A 17,176-nucleotide genomic window follows, 5' to 3' on the forward strand; every position below is an offset into this window, starting at 1 on the left:
CCAGGAGTATCACGACCGTCTGTGCCAATTTGCACCCCAGCCCACCCAGTCAACAGAACAAAGCCAGGACTGCTATGCTTCTAGGATTACCCCTAGGTACATAAAGACCAGAGAAGCTGCCTCCTCGTGCCACTCTGTTCCCTAAAACATTCCCAAGTGCGCCAGCAAGATAGAGTCTTGTAGACGTGTTGAGAGAGGCTGCCTCACCAGCCCAACCATCCGTTGGTGTGTCTGCTCATGAGCCAATTCGGCACCCCTGTTCTATTTACTAAGAACTTCTTGATGCCTTGGACTGTCTCAGAGATAAGATGAGGATGAACCCAATGGTGACCAAACCAAGAGATACCCCTGTGGAGCGACATTAGCACCGAATTCAGATCAGACCGTGATGCATTCACTTACAATGAGTCGACTCAAGGGCATGAATGTAAGAGGTAGTGATCGCTTTGGCAATCTGCGCTGGGGCATCCCGGATGTAGCCCACATCGTCGAGAGCATCGGCGATGATCTAGATACACATCAGTCCCAATCATTCCAGCAGTGCAAAGAAGAGGACGGCGACATGATACCTTGTCTCTTTGGACGGTATCCAGACCAATATCAGCGAGGCGTCTTCCCAAGTTTCGGCGAACGGCGATTTGGAGCACTGCATTAATCATTGCCAGGCCCTGCGTGGAGGCCAGGGCAACAGAGAGGTAGAGGCATGAGATTGCTGCCGTTAGTTTGGTCTTTTCCACAGCGGACTGGAGAGAAATGAAAACGGCACTCTGGACAAATCCTGTCCCAAATCCGCTAGATGTCATGTCAGGGAATGAATGCTATGAGGAAACGCTCCGATGAGAGCCAGAAGCCACGATACCTGAGGAGAATATACAGAGACCCTAGCCAACCGGTGTTTCCGCGCCATCGCAAAATGATTAGCAAGTAGCCGAAAATTGAAAGAAGCGTTCCAGTGATGAGTAGAGCTCGATGATTTCCGGTTCTGTCTACGGGTTAACTAAAATGCACTGGTATGCTGCGTGACTTGACTGCTTACCGTTTGATAAAAATGCCCGCCATGATGCCTGCAACTGTGTTCCCAAAGGCAGCTGGGAACAGACGAGCCCCAGCTTCGGCGTTAGAGGCACCCGCGGTTACTTTGAAGTAGAGCGGAACTGAGAACATGAGCTGCAATTTGAACGACTGTCAGTGGTGGGAGCCCATGAGAGGTTTGATGGCTGCCTCTCAAGATTCTGGGAGAACGTTACCCCAATCTGTGCACTAATCTGCAGAAACATTATACCAAAGCAACCAAGGACGTGCTTGTCTCTGAAGATGCTGAGATCAATGATAGGCTCTCGGACCAAACGAGTCTCAATGTAGATGAATCCTGCGAGGAGGACGTGATGGCCCGCAAAGAGACAGAGAATAAGGGGATGACTCCATGGAACATTGACACCACCTATTTCGAGTGGTAGTAATAACGAGGCGATGGTAACGGCAAGAGTAAAAGCGCCCGCCCAGTCAATGCGTGCAATCCTTGTTGATAGTGCTAAGGATGTTTGACGTGGCTCAGCTTGAGATAGCTGACCTGGAAAACTGATCCAGACACAGAGCGCAGCAAGCAGAACCAGGGGGCCTTGGCCGATGAAAGACCAACGCCAACTGACAGCGTCAGCCAGCCAGCCTCCCAACGGCGCGCCGACACTCCGGCCAAGCGTGCCAGCGACATTGACGTAGCTACGCCAGACGGCAACCTCTCGCAGTGGCACTAGATCTGTGATGACGAGTGAAGTCAAGACGCCTAGGCCTGCTCCTGCGCTTCCAGATAGCAACCTTGCGAGAATCACATGCCACATCGACTGCCCAACGCCGCTGGTTGCCGAAATATGACAAGTAAGTGTCTGCTTCCAGGAGAATCTGAACGGGCGAGATTACGTACACAGCAACACTTGATGTGTAGAGTCAGTGTCGTGCGATTATTGTCTCCGAGGAAAGGGACACTTACCATCCAAGAGCAAATGCCACATGGGCCGTCAGCACAACCTGTTTGCGCCCGAAGACTTCGCCGAGTTTACTGATCTAAGAGGCATGCCAGAGTTATCAGTATGCGAGTCTGATAACGTTATAAATGGAGTCAACCTCACCGTTATCTGGGTTGTAGCGCCCCCCAAGGAAAAAGCGGTCAAAAGCCAGCTTGACATTCCAAGAGCATCAAACTCGGATGCAATCGTTGGGTGCGTTGCCATGACGAGCGAGTTGTCAGAACTGCCAAGAAAGGTGCCTTTGATGATCAGCATACCAAACGCCCCATGCTCATTGCATCTGCCAAGGGGAAATATCGTCGTGTCTTACTGATCATCAAAACCAAGATGACTCTTTTCGCGACCGATGACTTGTTCCGAATGGTTGTTTCGGCATCCGCGGACGCTTCTTCGTCTGCGGCGTGGGCGCTGGCGTTGGCTGTAGTGTTGACCTCCTGTTGTAATGCCCCATCTTGGTGCCTCTGGGAGGATGACGAGGCAGCAGCAGCGGTCGGCTTGACACCAATCGCGTCCTCGACAGGCGCCCTGCCTAGAAGGGGGCTTCTTTCATCGTGATGCTGAGAGCTGGCCGTTGTCATGGCAAGGGATGAGCGTTGATGAGCCTAACAGAATTGGATTGATGTTCAAAAGTGTAGGCTGAGTTGCAGAGTATATTGAACGAGAAAGTTCGATGGCAAGATTAAGCATGTTTTCCTTTTTTCTGAAAGAATGTCATGGGAGCAGCTACCCCTGAATCGGTGCAGTGCTTCAAGCTAGGTACTGTAATTCAATCATCTTTTTTGATCTGACCGGAGCTCGGAGCTGGTTTTTGGAGATGGTCTCCGGGCGTCGAGGCAATTCGCCGTGCGTCTCGGACACTAGGGTGATCTCATCGACAGTGGACATGTCGCAATCATTAGTAGCAGACAGGGAGCCCTGCTTGGACCACCAGCCAACCAGTCGGAGCCCACACGGAGCGAAATTCTGAAGAGCTGCCCCGGAAGACGACTGCACGTCGCACCGCTGCCATCATGGTTGTTCACCGTTACTTGCTGGGGTGAGCTGAGCTTTGAGGGTTTACTCGAGAAGTGCTTAGGCCCATAGTCTCGCATGAACTCTGCACCTCGCACCGTCCCGTCCGTGATTGGTTGGTGACAGCAGACTATCTGTGTCTGACGGCTCATGACTGTGCAGGCAGCTTGATCTTCTTAGTTGCCTCATCCAAGGTAGATATTGCGTAGCAGCATAGCCTTGCTCTTTTTGCACGTTCCCGCGTCTGGCCGCAACAGCAGGCCACAGAAACAGCGAAGGCTCATTGCGGTTAAGCAGCAGACCCCAATATGGACCTCTGACATGAGACAATGTACAGTGTGTGGCATGAGTGACATGGTGTATTTGATTCAGATTTGGAATAGTGTCTACCTATGAAAATCGTGCGAGAAGCTACGGTAGATGTAGCGTTGCTGTCCATCCACCAGCTCAACTGGTTCACACCCACTCACTAGCCCTGACTCCATTCCGGTAAACCAGACCGTCGTTCTCGAACTGCGGGCCTTCAGCGTCAATAATGTAGCCCAGCTCGCAGCGATCGAAGCTAACACGCTGCTGCAAAGAGTAGAACGCATCAAAGCGATGCGACAGCGCGTCATGTAAAGTTTGCACATTGCCTTGAGGATGTAGGGCAACCCAGGGCCACACGCACGTCGTTCCTTTGCAAGACTTTAGTACCATGATGAGCGAATCCAGACGCGAGATGAGGCGATGCAGCGGCACGCCGTCAACTTTGCTACCCTCAACAGACACAAGGTTCCGACGCTGATAGGGATCGGTCTGTTTTGCGCACGGGGCAAGATTAGCCTCAACCGGGTTCAAATGCACTACTTGAAAGCTGTCTTACCTTGAGATCGTAGAGCTCATGCTCACCACTGCACCATACCGAGTAGTAAAGGTTGTAGTCCGGGCTGACGATGCGGACCGCCTTATATGTGTTGTTAGGGATCCGCGACCCAATATCAAGCTCCCCTCCTTCGTAATTCGCGAAGCCCCAGTACTCGATCGTCACATGTTCGTGGCGCGTGGCCTGCGCTTCATACAAGTCTTGTCCAGACAGTGGGATCGCAGTGCCATCCAGATCTTCCGGCAGAGCCGCTCCAGCCAGCTTGAGGATAGTAGGAACCAGATCAGTATGAGTTGTGACTACGTCTGTCCGAGTACCAGCAGGAACACCAGGTCCGCGGACAAGTAGTGGGACGTTGATGTCCTCCTCAAAACCGCATTCCTTGCCGGGAGGAAGGCGATGCTGACCAATGTGAAAGCCGTTGTCTGTCGTGTAGAACACATAGGTGTTGTTGAGCAAGCCCAGCCTTTCTAGACGATCGAACAGACCATCAACAAGTTCGTCGACCGACTGCAGTGTCCGCAGGCGCTGCCGATAGAAATGATCGTACAACTCAAGGTCCGAAGGGGAGACTGGGGGACGCTGCTGAACCCACCGAGCACTGTCCGACGGTGTCTTGGGGTTGAAGTTTTCCGTTCGGGGTATTCTAGCGTCTTGAAACAAGTGCTCGTGCCGGTGCGCAGGTACTGGCGGGCGAAAGGTGACAGTGGCGTTGATGCCTCCTAGATGCAGAGCCGAGTTATCACGAACGGTGTCCCAGTTGAAATCTACATCGGTGTGAGGGGCGGGAGGCGCAATGCCCAGGAAGAAGGGCCGATCAGCTTTGGCGGCCTCCTCCAGGAAGCCGTAGGACTTCTCGGCGAGGACGTCAACGCTGTGCTGGCCCTCGTAGCTTTGTGGAGGGTCGTGATTGTGCTGGAAGCTTGAGTTGTAGTAGGCGTACGTGAAGGGGTCTAGTAAAAAGTCTGACTGAGTCCAACCTCTCGGCCATGGCTTGTTGTAATTCTGAACCGTGTGGGCGTTGAAGAGCTTTCCCGTATAGTACGTATCGTAGCCCGCGGCTTGCAGCCAGATAGGCAAGTATGCGTCGTTAAAGCCGTTGGCCACAAACTTGGGGTAGCCACCTGTAGAACAGCACCTGTTAGCTTCTTCAGATCCCCCCAATTCAAACTGAACTAGCAAACGTACCATATGGCGGATAGACGTCAGTCACGTTAGTATTGTGAGCGAGTCTTCCGGTGAGGAGCGAGACACGTGCGGGACAGCAGATTGCAGTGGTGCAAAAGTGCTTCTGGTATCGGGCGCCTTGGTCTGCCATGTGCTTTTGAAGCAGTGGCATGTAGTCTAAGGAGTTCATGTGCAGATCTTGATCATCTGTCAAGATCAAAATCACATTAGGTCGTCGACCAGTTGTCACGTCCGAGTTGCCGTGGAGATGAACTCCCAAGGGACTCTGGTCCTGAATGGCCAGGGCCAGCGAGGACTGTGCAAGTCCGGCTGCTGCAACGAGAGACGTCGGAAAGTGCATTCTCGCCGAGCTAAGGATAGTCCCTGAGTAGGAGGAATTGAGAAGTTCTTGTTGTAATGAGGTGACGGTGATGGTGATGGGTTTAATCCCATGGTGCTGCTGCGCATACCTTTACTTATGGTCTTGATGCTTTGGGTGCGACCCAGGAAGGGGAGGTGAGCCGGCTGCTGCGCTAATGCACCTCGTACCGCTGTGGGGCACCTGAACACTCCCTGCAAAGTATCGAATGGCGTTATCTTGCTCTCTGCTGGTATCATTTTCTAGACATGGGCGAACCTGTTGTCGCACTTACTTGGAGATATATATTGTCGTCTTTGGAAGACCAGCAGAAATGCACCTCAGTCTGAAATCCAGCACCGCTGCTCGATCACCAACAAAGTTTATGTTGATCTTTCACCCCCTTTACACACCTTGCTTCAATCTCGTTGCAAAGTCTCTGTAGCAATGACAGAACAGAATCCACGCCAAAGTTCAGACGAGAAGCATGCTTATGCGTTTCAAGGAGCTATCGGTATAGACGACGAGAATGGTCATTCCCCCAACTCGTTTTGGAGCAAAGAGGAGGAGGCAGCATTGCTTAAAAAGTTAGTTGTCCTGAAATGTCCAAGTCTTTCTGCTGGCCATGGTACTGACATGATAACAGGGTCGACTGGCTCATTCTGCCAATTCTCATCTTTGGCTTCTCTACACTCACACTCAACCGGTCAAATATGTACGGAACAATAGTCATGGTTCGTTTCCCATATCGCACAGTCGAGCTGACGATTGCACAGAGGCTTCTCTCTGAATAACGGGTTCCTACAAGATGTCGGCATCACCCAGAACGACTTCAACGTGGGCCAGCAGCTTCTGTCTGCGGGCATTGTCATCTTTGAAGTATGCGCAAAACACCGCCCCCTTTCTCTTCTTTGACAACCATTGACACATTCATGCTCAGATTCCGAGCAACATGATTCTATACAGAATCGGACCAGCCATTTGGATTGGTTTCCAGATCATTGCATGGTGAGGCCCTCCAAGTCGGCAGCAGAAACCGCCAACTAACAACGTGATCTACACAGGTCGCTTGTTGGAACCTTGCAGGCATTTCAAAGCGGATTGGGCGCCTTTATTGCAACTCGTTTACTCTTGGGGTTAGCCTATCGCCATTTCGTTTTGCTCTTGACCAAACTGACGTGCTCTTTCATCTCCTCAGCATCTGCGAGTCCGGATTTATACCTGCAGGTCTCTATCTGATGACCAACTGGTACAAGACATTTGAGACGGGCAAACGCTTCTCCATTTATTTCGCTGGTTCCATGGCAGCGGCTGCTCTCGGTGGCCTCATCGCATTTGGGGTGTACGTACTCTTTCTGCTCTCAAGACACATTCTTCTGACCCATAATTTCCCCTGCAGTGTCGGTAATCTTGATGGTCGTGGTGGGTTGTCCGGTTGGCGATGGCTCTTCATTGTCTGTAATCCCATTATGACACATTGCCCATGATCTGCAGGTACTAACAGACGATATGACCAGATCGAGGGTCTCATGGCTTTCTGCTCTGGCGTTGTGTTCATTGTTTTTTTCCCCAAGTCACCAACTGACCCAGTCTCGATATTCGGTTGGCGCTACTTCGACGAGCGTGAAAGTCAGATCCTTCGCCAAAGAATCATCATCGACGATCCAACCAAAGGGATCAGGGTTGACAACAATGTCACGTGGGAGGAGCTTCGCCGTGTGGTATGTTCTGTTGACCCCAACCTCAAGCTTGACTCCTCTTAACCTGAGCAAAGAGAACCTTGGCACTGACACCACTCGACTCTACAGCTCACGAATTGGCGACTCCTGCCACATGTCATAACCACGATAGCAGCTATTTCTCCAGCTCAGGGTCTTGGAACATATTCGCCGTCCTTGGTTGCCGGTATGGGATTCAGCAACCTCAGCGCCATTGCTATGATGACTGTCCCTCCATGGATTCTTTTGATCGGCAATCTCACTTGTGGATTTATGTCGTGTGTAAACTTATTCAAGCGCCCACATCTTGGTACTAATATCTTTTACCCCAGGGATAAGCTCAAATCGCGCGGTCCAGTCGTTCTCGTTGCCTTGATTTGTAACCTCGCATTCATGGTACGTCATCCGATCATGGTTCTTTGTGTAGCAGTCCACCGGGATATCGGCGCTCGAATCTGACCTCAAACTCTTCAGATTGCCAATCAGGCCATGATCCACAGCCAAGATAGAATTACGAGGTTCTGTCTTCTTGCTGTGGGCAACTTCTTTACCACCAGTTGGCGTACGTACCACCTGCCCGCTGTTGCCTCCCTCGTGTCTCTTTTTTTATGACTCGAGTGCTAATCAGCGTATGTTTCACTGGCGTAGACCCTGTCCATGGATCATGGCTGTCAATGAACTGTCTTTCCGAGGCCGAGAGGTCCGTGACAATGGCAATTCACATCATGGGTGCCAACGTGGCCGGCATCGTGGGCGCCCAAATTTTCCGGTCAGACGATAGTCCGCCTTTCTACCCGAGAGGTTGGACAGTTATCTTGTCCCTAGTTGCGACTGCTGTCGCCGCCACGCTGGTCTCGAACCTCCAGTACTTGATTCTCAACCGAACCGGACGACGGCCTGAGGGATCTAAATGGAAGCTCTAAACAAATTCTGCGACTTTTCCCTGATAACAGAAGATATATAGAGAAGGTTTAGAGTGGAGGGTAAAGCCAGCTGTTATAAGGAACGGGCAAAGTTTGAGCTGTGAGAGTTGTGGATCATTATAGCTGGGGGTGTAGCTGATGCATCAGACACTGGCCGATTCTCAGTACCTTGTCATCTGTGGCGGTCTTGAGCACGCCATTTGGATTTGTAGCACATCATTGGCCCTCAAGAACTTTTAGGCCAGTTCCTCCTCGACCGTCGAAATTCCTCGTGAAGCCTCCAGCGGAAACCATTTCCTTTCATACACTCCTATTCTTGAATACCTACTGTGGCGGTGTTTGAAATGTCTACCTTGCCAATGCGTCCCGGTCATTCAAAATCTCGTTTGGGTTGCGTAAAATGCAAGAGACGACGTGTCAAGGTCAGTGCTCCCGCGCTCTTAGTTTGCATTGCACCTTCAATCACGTCAAGCGACTGACTTGGCCATGTAAGTGCGACGAAGCAGTTCCTTGTGCTGCATGTACGAGGCATGGGTGGGCATGTAGTCTCCTTGGAACAGTACCACAGCTTCCCGCAAGATTAAATGAGGGAGACGACCATATGCGGACTGCCGAGGTGGCCCATCATGAAGTAATGCTGGGGATCTATTCACATTCCAGGAAACAGGCCTCCGGCGATGATAGTCGACTCATAGAGTTTCCCTGGCAAGACCCATTTCCGCATCTTGCCCCCTTTCTCATGACTTCTGGACCAGTCGAGACGCCTCCGCCACGATCGTGGACCAGCGACATGGAACTGATGCATCACTACGACATGTCGGCTTCATATACTTTGCCAGGATCTGTCGAGTTTCGTCACATTCATCAGGTCGAGTATACCCGACTCGCCTTTCAAGATGAAGCCTTAATGCATCAGCTCCTCGCCGTGGCGGCGTTCCACCTGGCTTTTCTCAACCCAAGCCAGAGACCTGCATATTTGACACGAGGTCTGCAACATCAGACGGAAGCAGCCCGTGGTATCAGCTCTCAGCTGGTGAACCTCACACCCGAAGTCAGCCACGCCTGTTTCGTAGCCGGCGTTCTCCTAGGAATCGGTTCATTTGCTTCACTGGCAGTTTTTCACGATGATCAAAACGGCCCCAAACCCAGCCTAAAGGACCTTGTGGACATTTTCCACGTTATACGCGGCATGTACGCCGTTCTGAAATCGTCAGAGGACGTCATTCATCAAGGTCGCCTGGCACCACTATTCGAGCCACGGCAGTACTCAAGACAACCTACGGTTCGTTTACAGCAACTACTAGACAACCTACACGAACTAGAACGGCACTTTGGCCGATGCCATTTACATGACCCCAGGTCAACGCACATTGTTGAGCGAGCAATTCTTGACCTCATTGCTTGTGTTAAGCATGCTGTTGAGTACGCTCCCACGCCTTATGAATGGCGCGTTGTCACATCATGGCCAGTTGTCCTGTCACCCGAATTTCTGACACTATTGGCGAACATGGATGAGGTTGCGCTTGCTGTGACTGCTCGATACTGTATTTTATTGCATGAAGCGCACTCGGTCGCTTGGTTCACCAGTGGCTGGGGTCGCAGCGTACTGGAGGACATCGAAGCAACGGTGAGAAAACGCATAACTAACGGGGCGCAGCGCTGCGATCTTCTATCCTGGCCTTTGACTAGAGTTTTGGTTTGATGGTAGCCCTGGTCATTCGAGGTAATGCACATGAGCGCGAATCAGGTCGCTTTCATGGTGGATGTTTACTAGGTTCTGGGGATTGGGCTCTACCCAGACTTACTTCATTCCTGACGTTGACGAGAATTGGACCAATGCATCTAGAGACAAAATGACGGGTTTATTCAAGTGCCTATCTGATTCACCTCATCCAGTTTAAGGTAGTGGTTATAAAAGTAATAGCAGCATGTCGTCAAATTATCCACCTAGAGCCTCTCCACCGCGTTACAATCTTCGTGGACTTTAATCGCAGTGGAAATCTCGAAACTCGACCTCGAGTCCCTCTGTATCAGCAACTGCAAAAATCCCAATGACCGGCCCGACAAAGTCTGGATCTGTCATATCCAACGTATCAACAACGGCCAGTCTTATCCAAGACTTTTCTGGTTCAGAGTTGAGAGCGTACAGCAGGTGAAATTCTTGCTCCGTGTACTTCATCAGCAACGAGACATTCTCGGGAACTCTTTCCAAGGTGTGTCGAGTGGACTTGGAAACTTCTTGAGCCTGGTTCTTCTCTTCAAAAACCATAGAGGTATCGGAGGAGTCGAAAAATATGCGAAAATGTCGATGTTCATCCTTGTAGTAAGCCAGGCCGCCTTTGAGATTACCAAATGACCAAGCGTCGGAAAGATTGGCAACCACAACGCCGTTTGTTCCTTGCAGCAACCTCTGCCTCTTTCCAACAAATGAAGGAGAGGCTTCAGGGCCAGAGAGATCTACCGAGGTCGCCGTTAATGTGATACTTGAACTGGGTGCATCGAAGTTGTAATGATCCAAAAGAGCGTCTCGGATGTAGACATAGTCCACGCCTGGTTCCACGGAGAGCGAAGAACTTCCATGTTTGCGAGTCACCACACTGGGGCTCAACTCGACAGTCGCCAAGGTTGGCCATTCACCCTCCCATTCACCAGGTGTCAGGAATGTTTCCCGGCTCAGGGCATATCTCCCCTGTATGTCTTTTCGGACACCCAGACACACGGCCCACCACTGGCCATCATAGTCCTGAAACAGGTCACCGTGGCCAGTGTGTTGGATATACTCATCGGTGTCTCGCGCAGAAAGGACAGGATTGTGAGGGCACGGCTCGTAGGGACCCCAGATGCTCCTTGACCGAGCCATGGTGATCATGTGTGTAACGTGGGTACCATCTTCAGCAATGAGCAGATAGTACCACCCATTTCGCTTGTAAACATGCGGACCTTCGGGGTAAACGCCTCCGGTGCCTCTCCAGATGGTTCGCTCCTCTGACAAGGCCCTGCCAGTTTTGATATCAATTTCGAAGCAATTGATTCGCGTCCAAGGCCCCGGGGTCGCGGATCCCGTCATGTATGTGGTGCCATCCTCGAAAAAGAGGTCTGGGTCAATGCCGACGAAGTCAAAGTAGACGGGGTCGCTCCAGGTGCTCCTCCAAATGTCTGTAGTAGAGATGATGAAGTTTTGCTTATCTACGACTCCATACTCCTTCCGGAAGGCGGCGTTGGTGCACACAATGTAAAATGTTCCATCGTGGTGTCTAATTGTCGGGGCGTACAATCCAGCGGTGGCTGGAAGAATCTTGCCTCCTGTCCACGGACTTGGGGCAGAGAGTCTCGTTGATGACTTGGCGAGACTCAACTGGGCTTGCCGATTGATTGCGTTACCTGGTTGCGACAGTCAGCATGAAGGGCAGCTGAGAGGGGGTAATGCAACTGACCGATGTGCTTCCATGACAAAAGATCATTAGAGGCGTAGATTGGGAGACCCGGAAACAAGTGAAAAGACGATGTGACGAGAAAGTACCAGCCGGAGACACTGATGATGGAAGGATCCGGAGCAAAGCCCGGTATAATGGGATTGATTGCATGTGGCGTCGGCATTATGTCCCAGGCAGTTCAGACATCCGCTGTGGGCGATGCGTGTCAAGGGGGTCATGGGATAGGGTTGGACGACTTATAGTCCCTCGGTACGAAGAACATGATGGTGTCATTCCCCGCAACTGTCAGTGATGGGAACAAGCTGAGTTGGTCGAGACAATAGGGAAAGATTGTTGCCGAAGGATGAAGCTAAGGCTCGCTTGAGGTGCCACAATTAGTTACGCTCTCCAATTCCGCCTTCAACCGCTGGCTTTAGCCATGTTTAGCTGTCGGGAAACTGTCGGGAAATGACTCGTGGGGGGTTACCAGCCAAACCCGCGTACTCGGCTTGTCGGAGAACATGTCGGAAAACCCCTGTAGGAGGGTTTGGCCTCCTCTTCAATTGACAGGGATGCTTTTTCCACGATCCTCACCTGCTTCCCCGCGCGGACTGGCCTCGAAGGGGTAACATCCGTTCGGTCTATCTCTCAACCTTAAGTCAATCGTGGAGGGGCAGCAAGCTCGGATGGTGTGGACTCAGCGGGAGAACAGCATGGAGATGGGTATTGGTGCTGATGTTTCACGGGGAGATGGGCAACCTAAGGTACAAGCGGGTGGCCCCTGTGCCCCGTCAGCCGAGGGGTTCAATGCAGCTACCTCAACATCGTTTGCTCTTCACGATCAAGTTGCAAAGATGTATCGAATTTCTGTGATAGTTGCACCTGTTTCCACTCGTTATAGCAATGATTTGGTCAACTACCGGGGTCTAGTCAAGCAACCAACAGTGGCGGTGATCACACGGTCCCTCTTGGCGAATGCACATCTACTTCGCACTCCATTCTAGCGAGTTTTCTCCTCCAGTTTGTCGGAGAGATGCCCGTCTGGTGATAACTCGATACATCTTTTGACCTCGGGATATTATGGACCGAGACTAACGTCTTCAGATATCCCTTCCAACACCAACAGAATCACTGTGACGGCTTGGCATATTACCCAAATGAACCCGGTGGACTGGTCTGGACGTCCCATCATCCTATCCCATGGGGAAGCACCCGGACCCCACTAGCTGCTGAAGCGCTAGCAGTCTGCAACAACCATACCCCGTGGGTCATACCCCCGGATCGACACCCCAGGCCAGAGTCAGCCCATCCAGAATTGGGTTAGCAAGGCCTGTACTACTCTTTGGAGAGGCTCTACATGTCGACTACAAAAAGAGGCGAAGAGCCTGCATTCTCAGAACCTCTGTTCATCAGCCCAAGCTACCATTCCCATCTCCACCATGGCCAACAACTCGGAGCCCAAGCCCTCGGCCGAAAAGGCCACCCACACCACCGTCGAGCACGACGATCAAATCGAAGCTCCCATCAAGCCTAGTGAGATCGTTGAAGATGCCGTCGCCAAGGGCCAGGTCACCTCGGGCTACGAGACGCTGACCAACTGGCAAACCGTCAAGAAGTTCAAGCTCGTCAGCCTGGTCTGTTTCTTGGCCGCCTTCAGTGCTGCAACTGACGGCTACCAAGTCGCGTAAGTGCTTATACCCGATACCCCTAATATATGTACAGCCGCTAACCTTTCTATAGCATGAGCGCTAGTATCATTGCCAACAAAGGCTTCGTTCGAGAATTCGCGACAAAGGTCGATGCCGAGGGTAAACAGTATCTCGACGCTCCCATCATTAGCGCCTGGGGTGCTTGTATGAGCGTCGGTCAAATCATCGGCCAGACCACTGTGTCTTTCATCAATGCCAGGTTTGGCCGAAAGGTTGGCATGTACTGGCTCTGGTTCTTCCTCCTCACAAGCGTTCTTGCCGAGACTTTGGCCAGGAACTGGGGAGTGTGGCTGGTGGCAAAAATGCTAGCAGGATACGGAGTCGGTTGTCTCCAGGCGACTGTTCTCGGATACATCAGCGAAGTCGCCCCTGTTCGGATCCGAGGTGGCCTTCTGATGTGTTACAGCTTCTGGTGGACACTTGGATCCTTCCTCACTCATGTCGCTCTTCAACGCATGAGCAAGCTTCACCCGTACAACTGGCTAACCCCTATCTACACTCAGTGGGGTCAGATTGGCCTCATGCTCATCATATACCTCATCCTCCCAGAGTCTCCGGCTTGGCTTGCTACCGTCGGTCGCGAGGAACAAGCTAAGAAGGTCCTCACTTGGCTTCATCGAGGCGTCGAGGATTACGATGTGGACCACCAATATCACCTCCTCGCACTAGCCATCGAGTATGAGCGAACTGTTGCTGCAGAGCAGCGCAGGGAGAGTTGGACTTCAATCTTTCGCGGAACTGACGGCCGTCGAACCCTGACTGCCTTGTGGACTATTATGACACAGCAATTTACTGGCCTTGCCCTCTTTGGCACCTTCGGTACCTACTTCTTCCAGCAGGCCGGTTTATCAGATCCCTTCTCCATCAAGGCCATTACGACGTCTCTCCAGATCGTCACTGTCATCGCCGCAGTCTTCCTGGTTGATTGGCTTGGCCGACGTCTGATGGCTTGTATCGCGACAACCATGATGTGGGTGACATGTGTTGTTGTCGGCATCCTTGGAGTTGCCCCTCAAGTCGGAGCGACGACATATATCTTTGTCGTATTCACATGCTTCTGGAGTAAGTCATGACCTTTCGTCTTGGGGCTACTTACCTTGCTAATCTCGTGTGCCAGACATTGGCATTGCTGCCAACGGTGCCGCTGGCTGGGGCTTTGTTGGCGAGATCTCTTCACAGCGCCTTCGTCCTTACACGTCGGGCTTTGCTGCCTCTGCTAACTCTCTCGGAGGACTGATCATGTCTGTTCTTACACCGTACATGGTGAATGCTAATAAGTGGAACTGGGGCTTCAAGACTGGCTTCTTCTACGCCGGCATTGGCCTTCCATTTGTCATTGGGATGTGGCTCTTGATCCCTGAAGTCGCTGGGTAAGTATTTAGAGCACTCTAACAGAGCCCACAGCTAACAAGAATTACTAGTCGATCGGCTGCCGAATTGGACGAGCTTTTTGAACGAAAGGTCAAGCCCTGGCGATTCCACAAGACCGAGACAGCAACCCAGCGCCTGGTCAAGTACGAACAAGATCAGTAATTCGGTGTTCCACCTCGCTACACGGTGACAGCTCCCTTTTTGAGAGTCGAATACTGGACTTTCTGTGCATGTCCCGCTGTTCTCTGTAATGCCTCTCTCAGGGGATCGTGGGTGGGATGTCTGCAGCTGTTTGGAGGTATTTCCGCCGCGAGATAATCACATCTTGTGGTGGGAGAGGAAAGCAGCAATGATAAATCGACCGAGTTTTCCCTTGCAACTGTCGTTTATCCAGATTTGATGCTCTATGTACAAAATTCGTTCGATAAATCATGTTCCAAGAATCGTAATCTACCAGTCATGACCTTGTCTGTTGCTTGTGTCAAGTTCCATCACAAAACAAGTGAGCTAATTCGCTATGCGTTTCGTAAAGCAAGGCCAAAGATACGCTTAGACAGTGGGCCATCCGCTGGACCAGTTGATTGTGTTCCAGCCAAAGACCTTTTGTCCATCGCCATAGCCAATTCTTGTGTCCACGTAGTGATAGTAGAGGACCTTTACATTCACGTTAGTCAAAAAACAGGTCCAAGAGCAGCTTGCATTGTCCAAGAACACTTACCGTGCCATGAGTAGGGTCGTTATACACGCCCTGTCCTCCAGGTCCGTAGACCCAACCGTGAGACTCAAGCACAACAGTACCGCCTCCGTTGGTGCAAGACTTGCCGCTCTTGTCGACGAAACCGCCGGTGGCAGAGCTGGATCTGCAGACCATGATCTTGTACTCCTGACCAGCAGCAGGTCTGTCCTTGTCAAAACCGCAGCACTTTCCCTTTGAAAAGAACATGTAGTAGTAGTTGCCATGCTTGAACATGTAGGGGGCCTCCACGGCTGTTGTCACAGGCTCGTAGATGACGTTGGACGAGCCCGCTCCGCTGGCGACGCTGGTGGGAGTGCTCTTCATGGGCACGGTGAACAGGTCCTTCCAAAAACTGCCAAAGTACATACGCCAAGTGTTTCCATCCTTGAAGAGGTTTGAATCGATGGCGTTATAGGCCTTGGTGCCATCAGAGCGAATGCCTGTAGCTCCCACGTCGGTCCACGAGCCCACATCCATGGATGATGATCGGGCTAGGCCGATAGCAGAGTTCTGACTTCCGAACTCACTAACTGTATAGTAAAGGTAGTAAACGTTGCCGATCTGGATAACATCCGGGGCCTGGTAGAGGTCAGACGCCTGCTCGATACATGTGGCCTTCAGATGGGTAAGCACAAACCCAGAGGTCTTGGTTTCCGGGCAGGTTGATCTTGGAGCCTTTAGGAAGTGCGGCACCCTTGTAGGTCCATGGTCCTTCGATCGACGGCGCAGTGTGAACAGCAATGCGTCCACCAGTGGAAAAGCGGAAATATGTGCCATCGGAGCGTCGAATGATTGTGGGGTCGTGTGAGTTGTTGCATACTCCTGAGCAAGCCTTGGGGTTGGCGTAGCCGGAGACTAGACCAGCTGACAGAGTCAGGCTGGAGAGGAAGGACAACAACTTGACCATTTTGACAGAGTATTCCCGATCCACGCAAGAATTGGACTATGAGATTATTTAGTAAGGGTCCGATGCTGTTGCCTCAGTCTTGGCTTCGGGGGTACCAGTTCCCTCATATACTTCCAGTCATTTCGATTGCCAGATAGTGACCGGATCTCGGCACGTCCATGGGCACTTTCAGCCTCTCACAGTGAGACCAGCACTGACGGATTCTCCGTCAAGTCGCGTGGTGGCTAGGGAGCAACCTAAAACGGCGCTCCTTTTGTGTGATCCTGCAATCTACACACAAGGCTGTCTAACGATATGGAGTAAGCACCCCGTCAGACGCGATTGGAGGAAGCAATTTGCCGCGGATTCATTCGGAAATCGTAAATGGCCAGTTCGCCGCCATCCGTACGATTTGTGGAGATGCGGTTCCATCTTTAGCCCTCGACCCCTACAAGCGCGTCGGTTGACTGGGCTCCCTTTACGGAAAAACAATTTCACACGTGCTATCTGTAGCCATCGATGTCTGGAAGTGTAGAAGCTTGGACAGCTTGTCCGGAACATGAGCGCCGAGGTCCGTCCTTTGAGGCTTTGAACGGCAAGAGGCCACTCTTTCGTTTTGATGAGGCGGCGCGATCCGGAGAATACATACAAAGTTTAAACTCGCATGTTGAATACTATGTAGGAGGCCGGTGAACATGGTGATTTTGTATACGCGGAAGTTGACAATTCGCCAGCTTTGCATGGGTCTGCCGGCACTCTCGGAAGCACTTTGGACCCATCCCAAGGGAAACTCCATATATGCCGGAGCGCAAGAAACAATGCGGACAATTCTGGCTCGCTCAATTGAGTAGCTGCGAGTGGAATGGCCGGTGTCTGTCCTCCTTTGCATTACGGTTGTCATTTCAATAGCTTGACGGAACCAGTAGCGACCTTGTTTGTTGTTCAATACCATAGGTGACGAGAAATGCAGTACCAGAGATTAACTGCAAATCTAC

At 51.7% G+C, this 17,176-nt stretch overlaps 7 protein-coding genes across 7 annotated transcripts; 3 read left to right on the forward strand and 4 right to left on the reverse strand.

The window, feature by feature from the left end:
* Positions 1-394: 394 nt before the first annotated feature.
* Positions 395-2,279, reverse strand: NECHADRAFT_53466 (uncharacterized protein; the record flags this gene model as incomplete). The annotated part of the gene is made up of 7 exons (XM_003043378.1): positions 395-508; positions 570-792; positions 860-982; positions 1,037-1,167; positions 1,248-1,854; positions 1,988-2,056; positions 2,122-2,279. The coding sequence occupies 7 exons, from the start codon at positions 2,277-2,279 to the stop codon at positions 395-397; spliced, it is 1,425 nt and encodes a 474-aa protein (XP_003043424.1).
* Positions 2,280-3,491: 1,212 nt separating this feature from the next.
* Positions 3,492-5,428, reverse strand: NECHADRAFT_53397 (uncharacterized protein; the record flags this gene model as incomplete). The annotated part of the gene is made up of 3 exons (XM_003043379.1): positions 3,492-3,833; positions 3,901-5,024; positions 5,089-5,428. The coding sequence occupies 3 exons, from the start codon at positions 5,426-5,428 to the stop codon at positions 3,492-3,494; spliced, it is 1,806 nt and encodes a 601-aa protein (XP_003043425.1).
* Positions 5,429-6,069: 641 nt separating this feature from the next.
* On the forward strand, positions 6,070-8,066 carry NECHADRAFT_53615 (uncharacterized protein; the record flags this gene model as incomplete). Its single annotated transcript, XM_003043279.1, has 11 exons — positions 6,070-6,140; positions 6,202-6,304; positions 6,366-6,433; positions 6,490-6,561; positions 6,624-6,767; positions 6,825-6,879; positions 6,943-7,143; positions 7,234-7,421; positions 7,476-7,522; positions 7,649-7,739; positions 7,772-8,066. Coding segments are annotated over 11 exons (1,335 nt in total), but the record flags the coding sequence as incomplete, so codon positions are not given.
* A 400-nt stretch (positions 8,067-8,466) lies between these two features.
* Positions 8,467-9,840, forward strand: NECHADRAFT_87525 (uncharacterized protein; the record flags this gene model as incomplete). Its single annotated transcript, XM_003043280.1, has 4 exons — positions 8,467-8,488; positions 8,539-8,554; positions 8,727-9,693; positions 9,775-9,840. 4 exons carry the CDS (start codon positions 8,467-8,469, stop codon positions 9,838-9,840), a joined length of 1,071 nt encoding a protein of 356 aa, XP_003043326.1.
* Positions 9,841-10,050: 210 nt separating this feature from the next.
* NECHADRAFT_87526 (uncharacterized protein) lies at positions 10,051-11,663 on the reverse strand (the record flags this gene model as incomplete). Its single annotated transcript, XM_003043380.1, has 2 exons — positions 10,051-11,447; positions 11,501-11,663. 2 exons carry the CDS (start codon positions 11,661-11,663, stop codon positions 10,051-10,053), a joined length of 1,560 nt encoding a protein of 519 aa, XP_003043426.1.
* A 1,255-nt stretch (positions 11,664-12,918) lies between these two features.
* On the forward strand, positions 12,919-14,721 carry NECHADRAFT_53594 (uncharacterized protein; the record flags this gene model as incomplete). Its single annotated transcript, XM_003043281.1, has 4 exons — positions 12,919-13,163; positions 13,220-14,250; positions 14,306-14,558; positions 14,610-14,721. 4 exons carry the CDS (start codon positions 12,919-12,921, stop codon positions 14,719-14,721), a joined length of 1,641 nt encoding a protein of 546 aa, XP_003043327.1.
* A 387-nt stretch (positions 14,722-15,108) lies between these two features.
* Positions 15,109-16,202, reverse strand: NECHADRAFT_53602 (uncharacterized protein; the record flags this gene model as incomplete). Its single annotated transcript, XM_003043381.1, has 3 exons — positions 15,109-15,213; positions 15,278-15,874; positions 15,933-16,202. 3 exons carry the CDS (start codon positions 16,200-16,202, stop codon positions 15,109-15,111), a joined length of 972 nt encoding a protein of 323 aa, XP_003043427.1.
* Positions 16,203-17,176: the final 974 nt, after the last annotated feature.

This window comes from Fusarium vanettenii (assembly GCF_000151355.1).
Source record: "Fusarium vanettenii 77-13-4 chromosome 12 genomic scaffold NECHAsca_29_chr12_4_0, whole genome shotgun sequence".
Taxonomy (NCBI): Eukaryota; Fungi; Ascomycota; class Sordariomycetes; order Hypocreales; family Nectriaceae; genus Fusarium; species Fusarium vanettenii.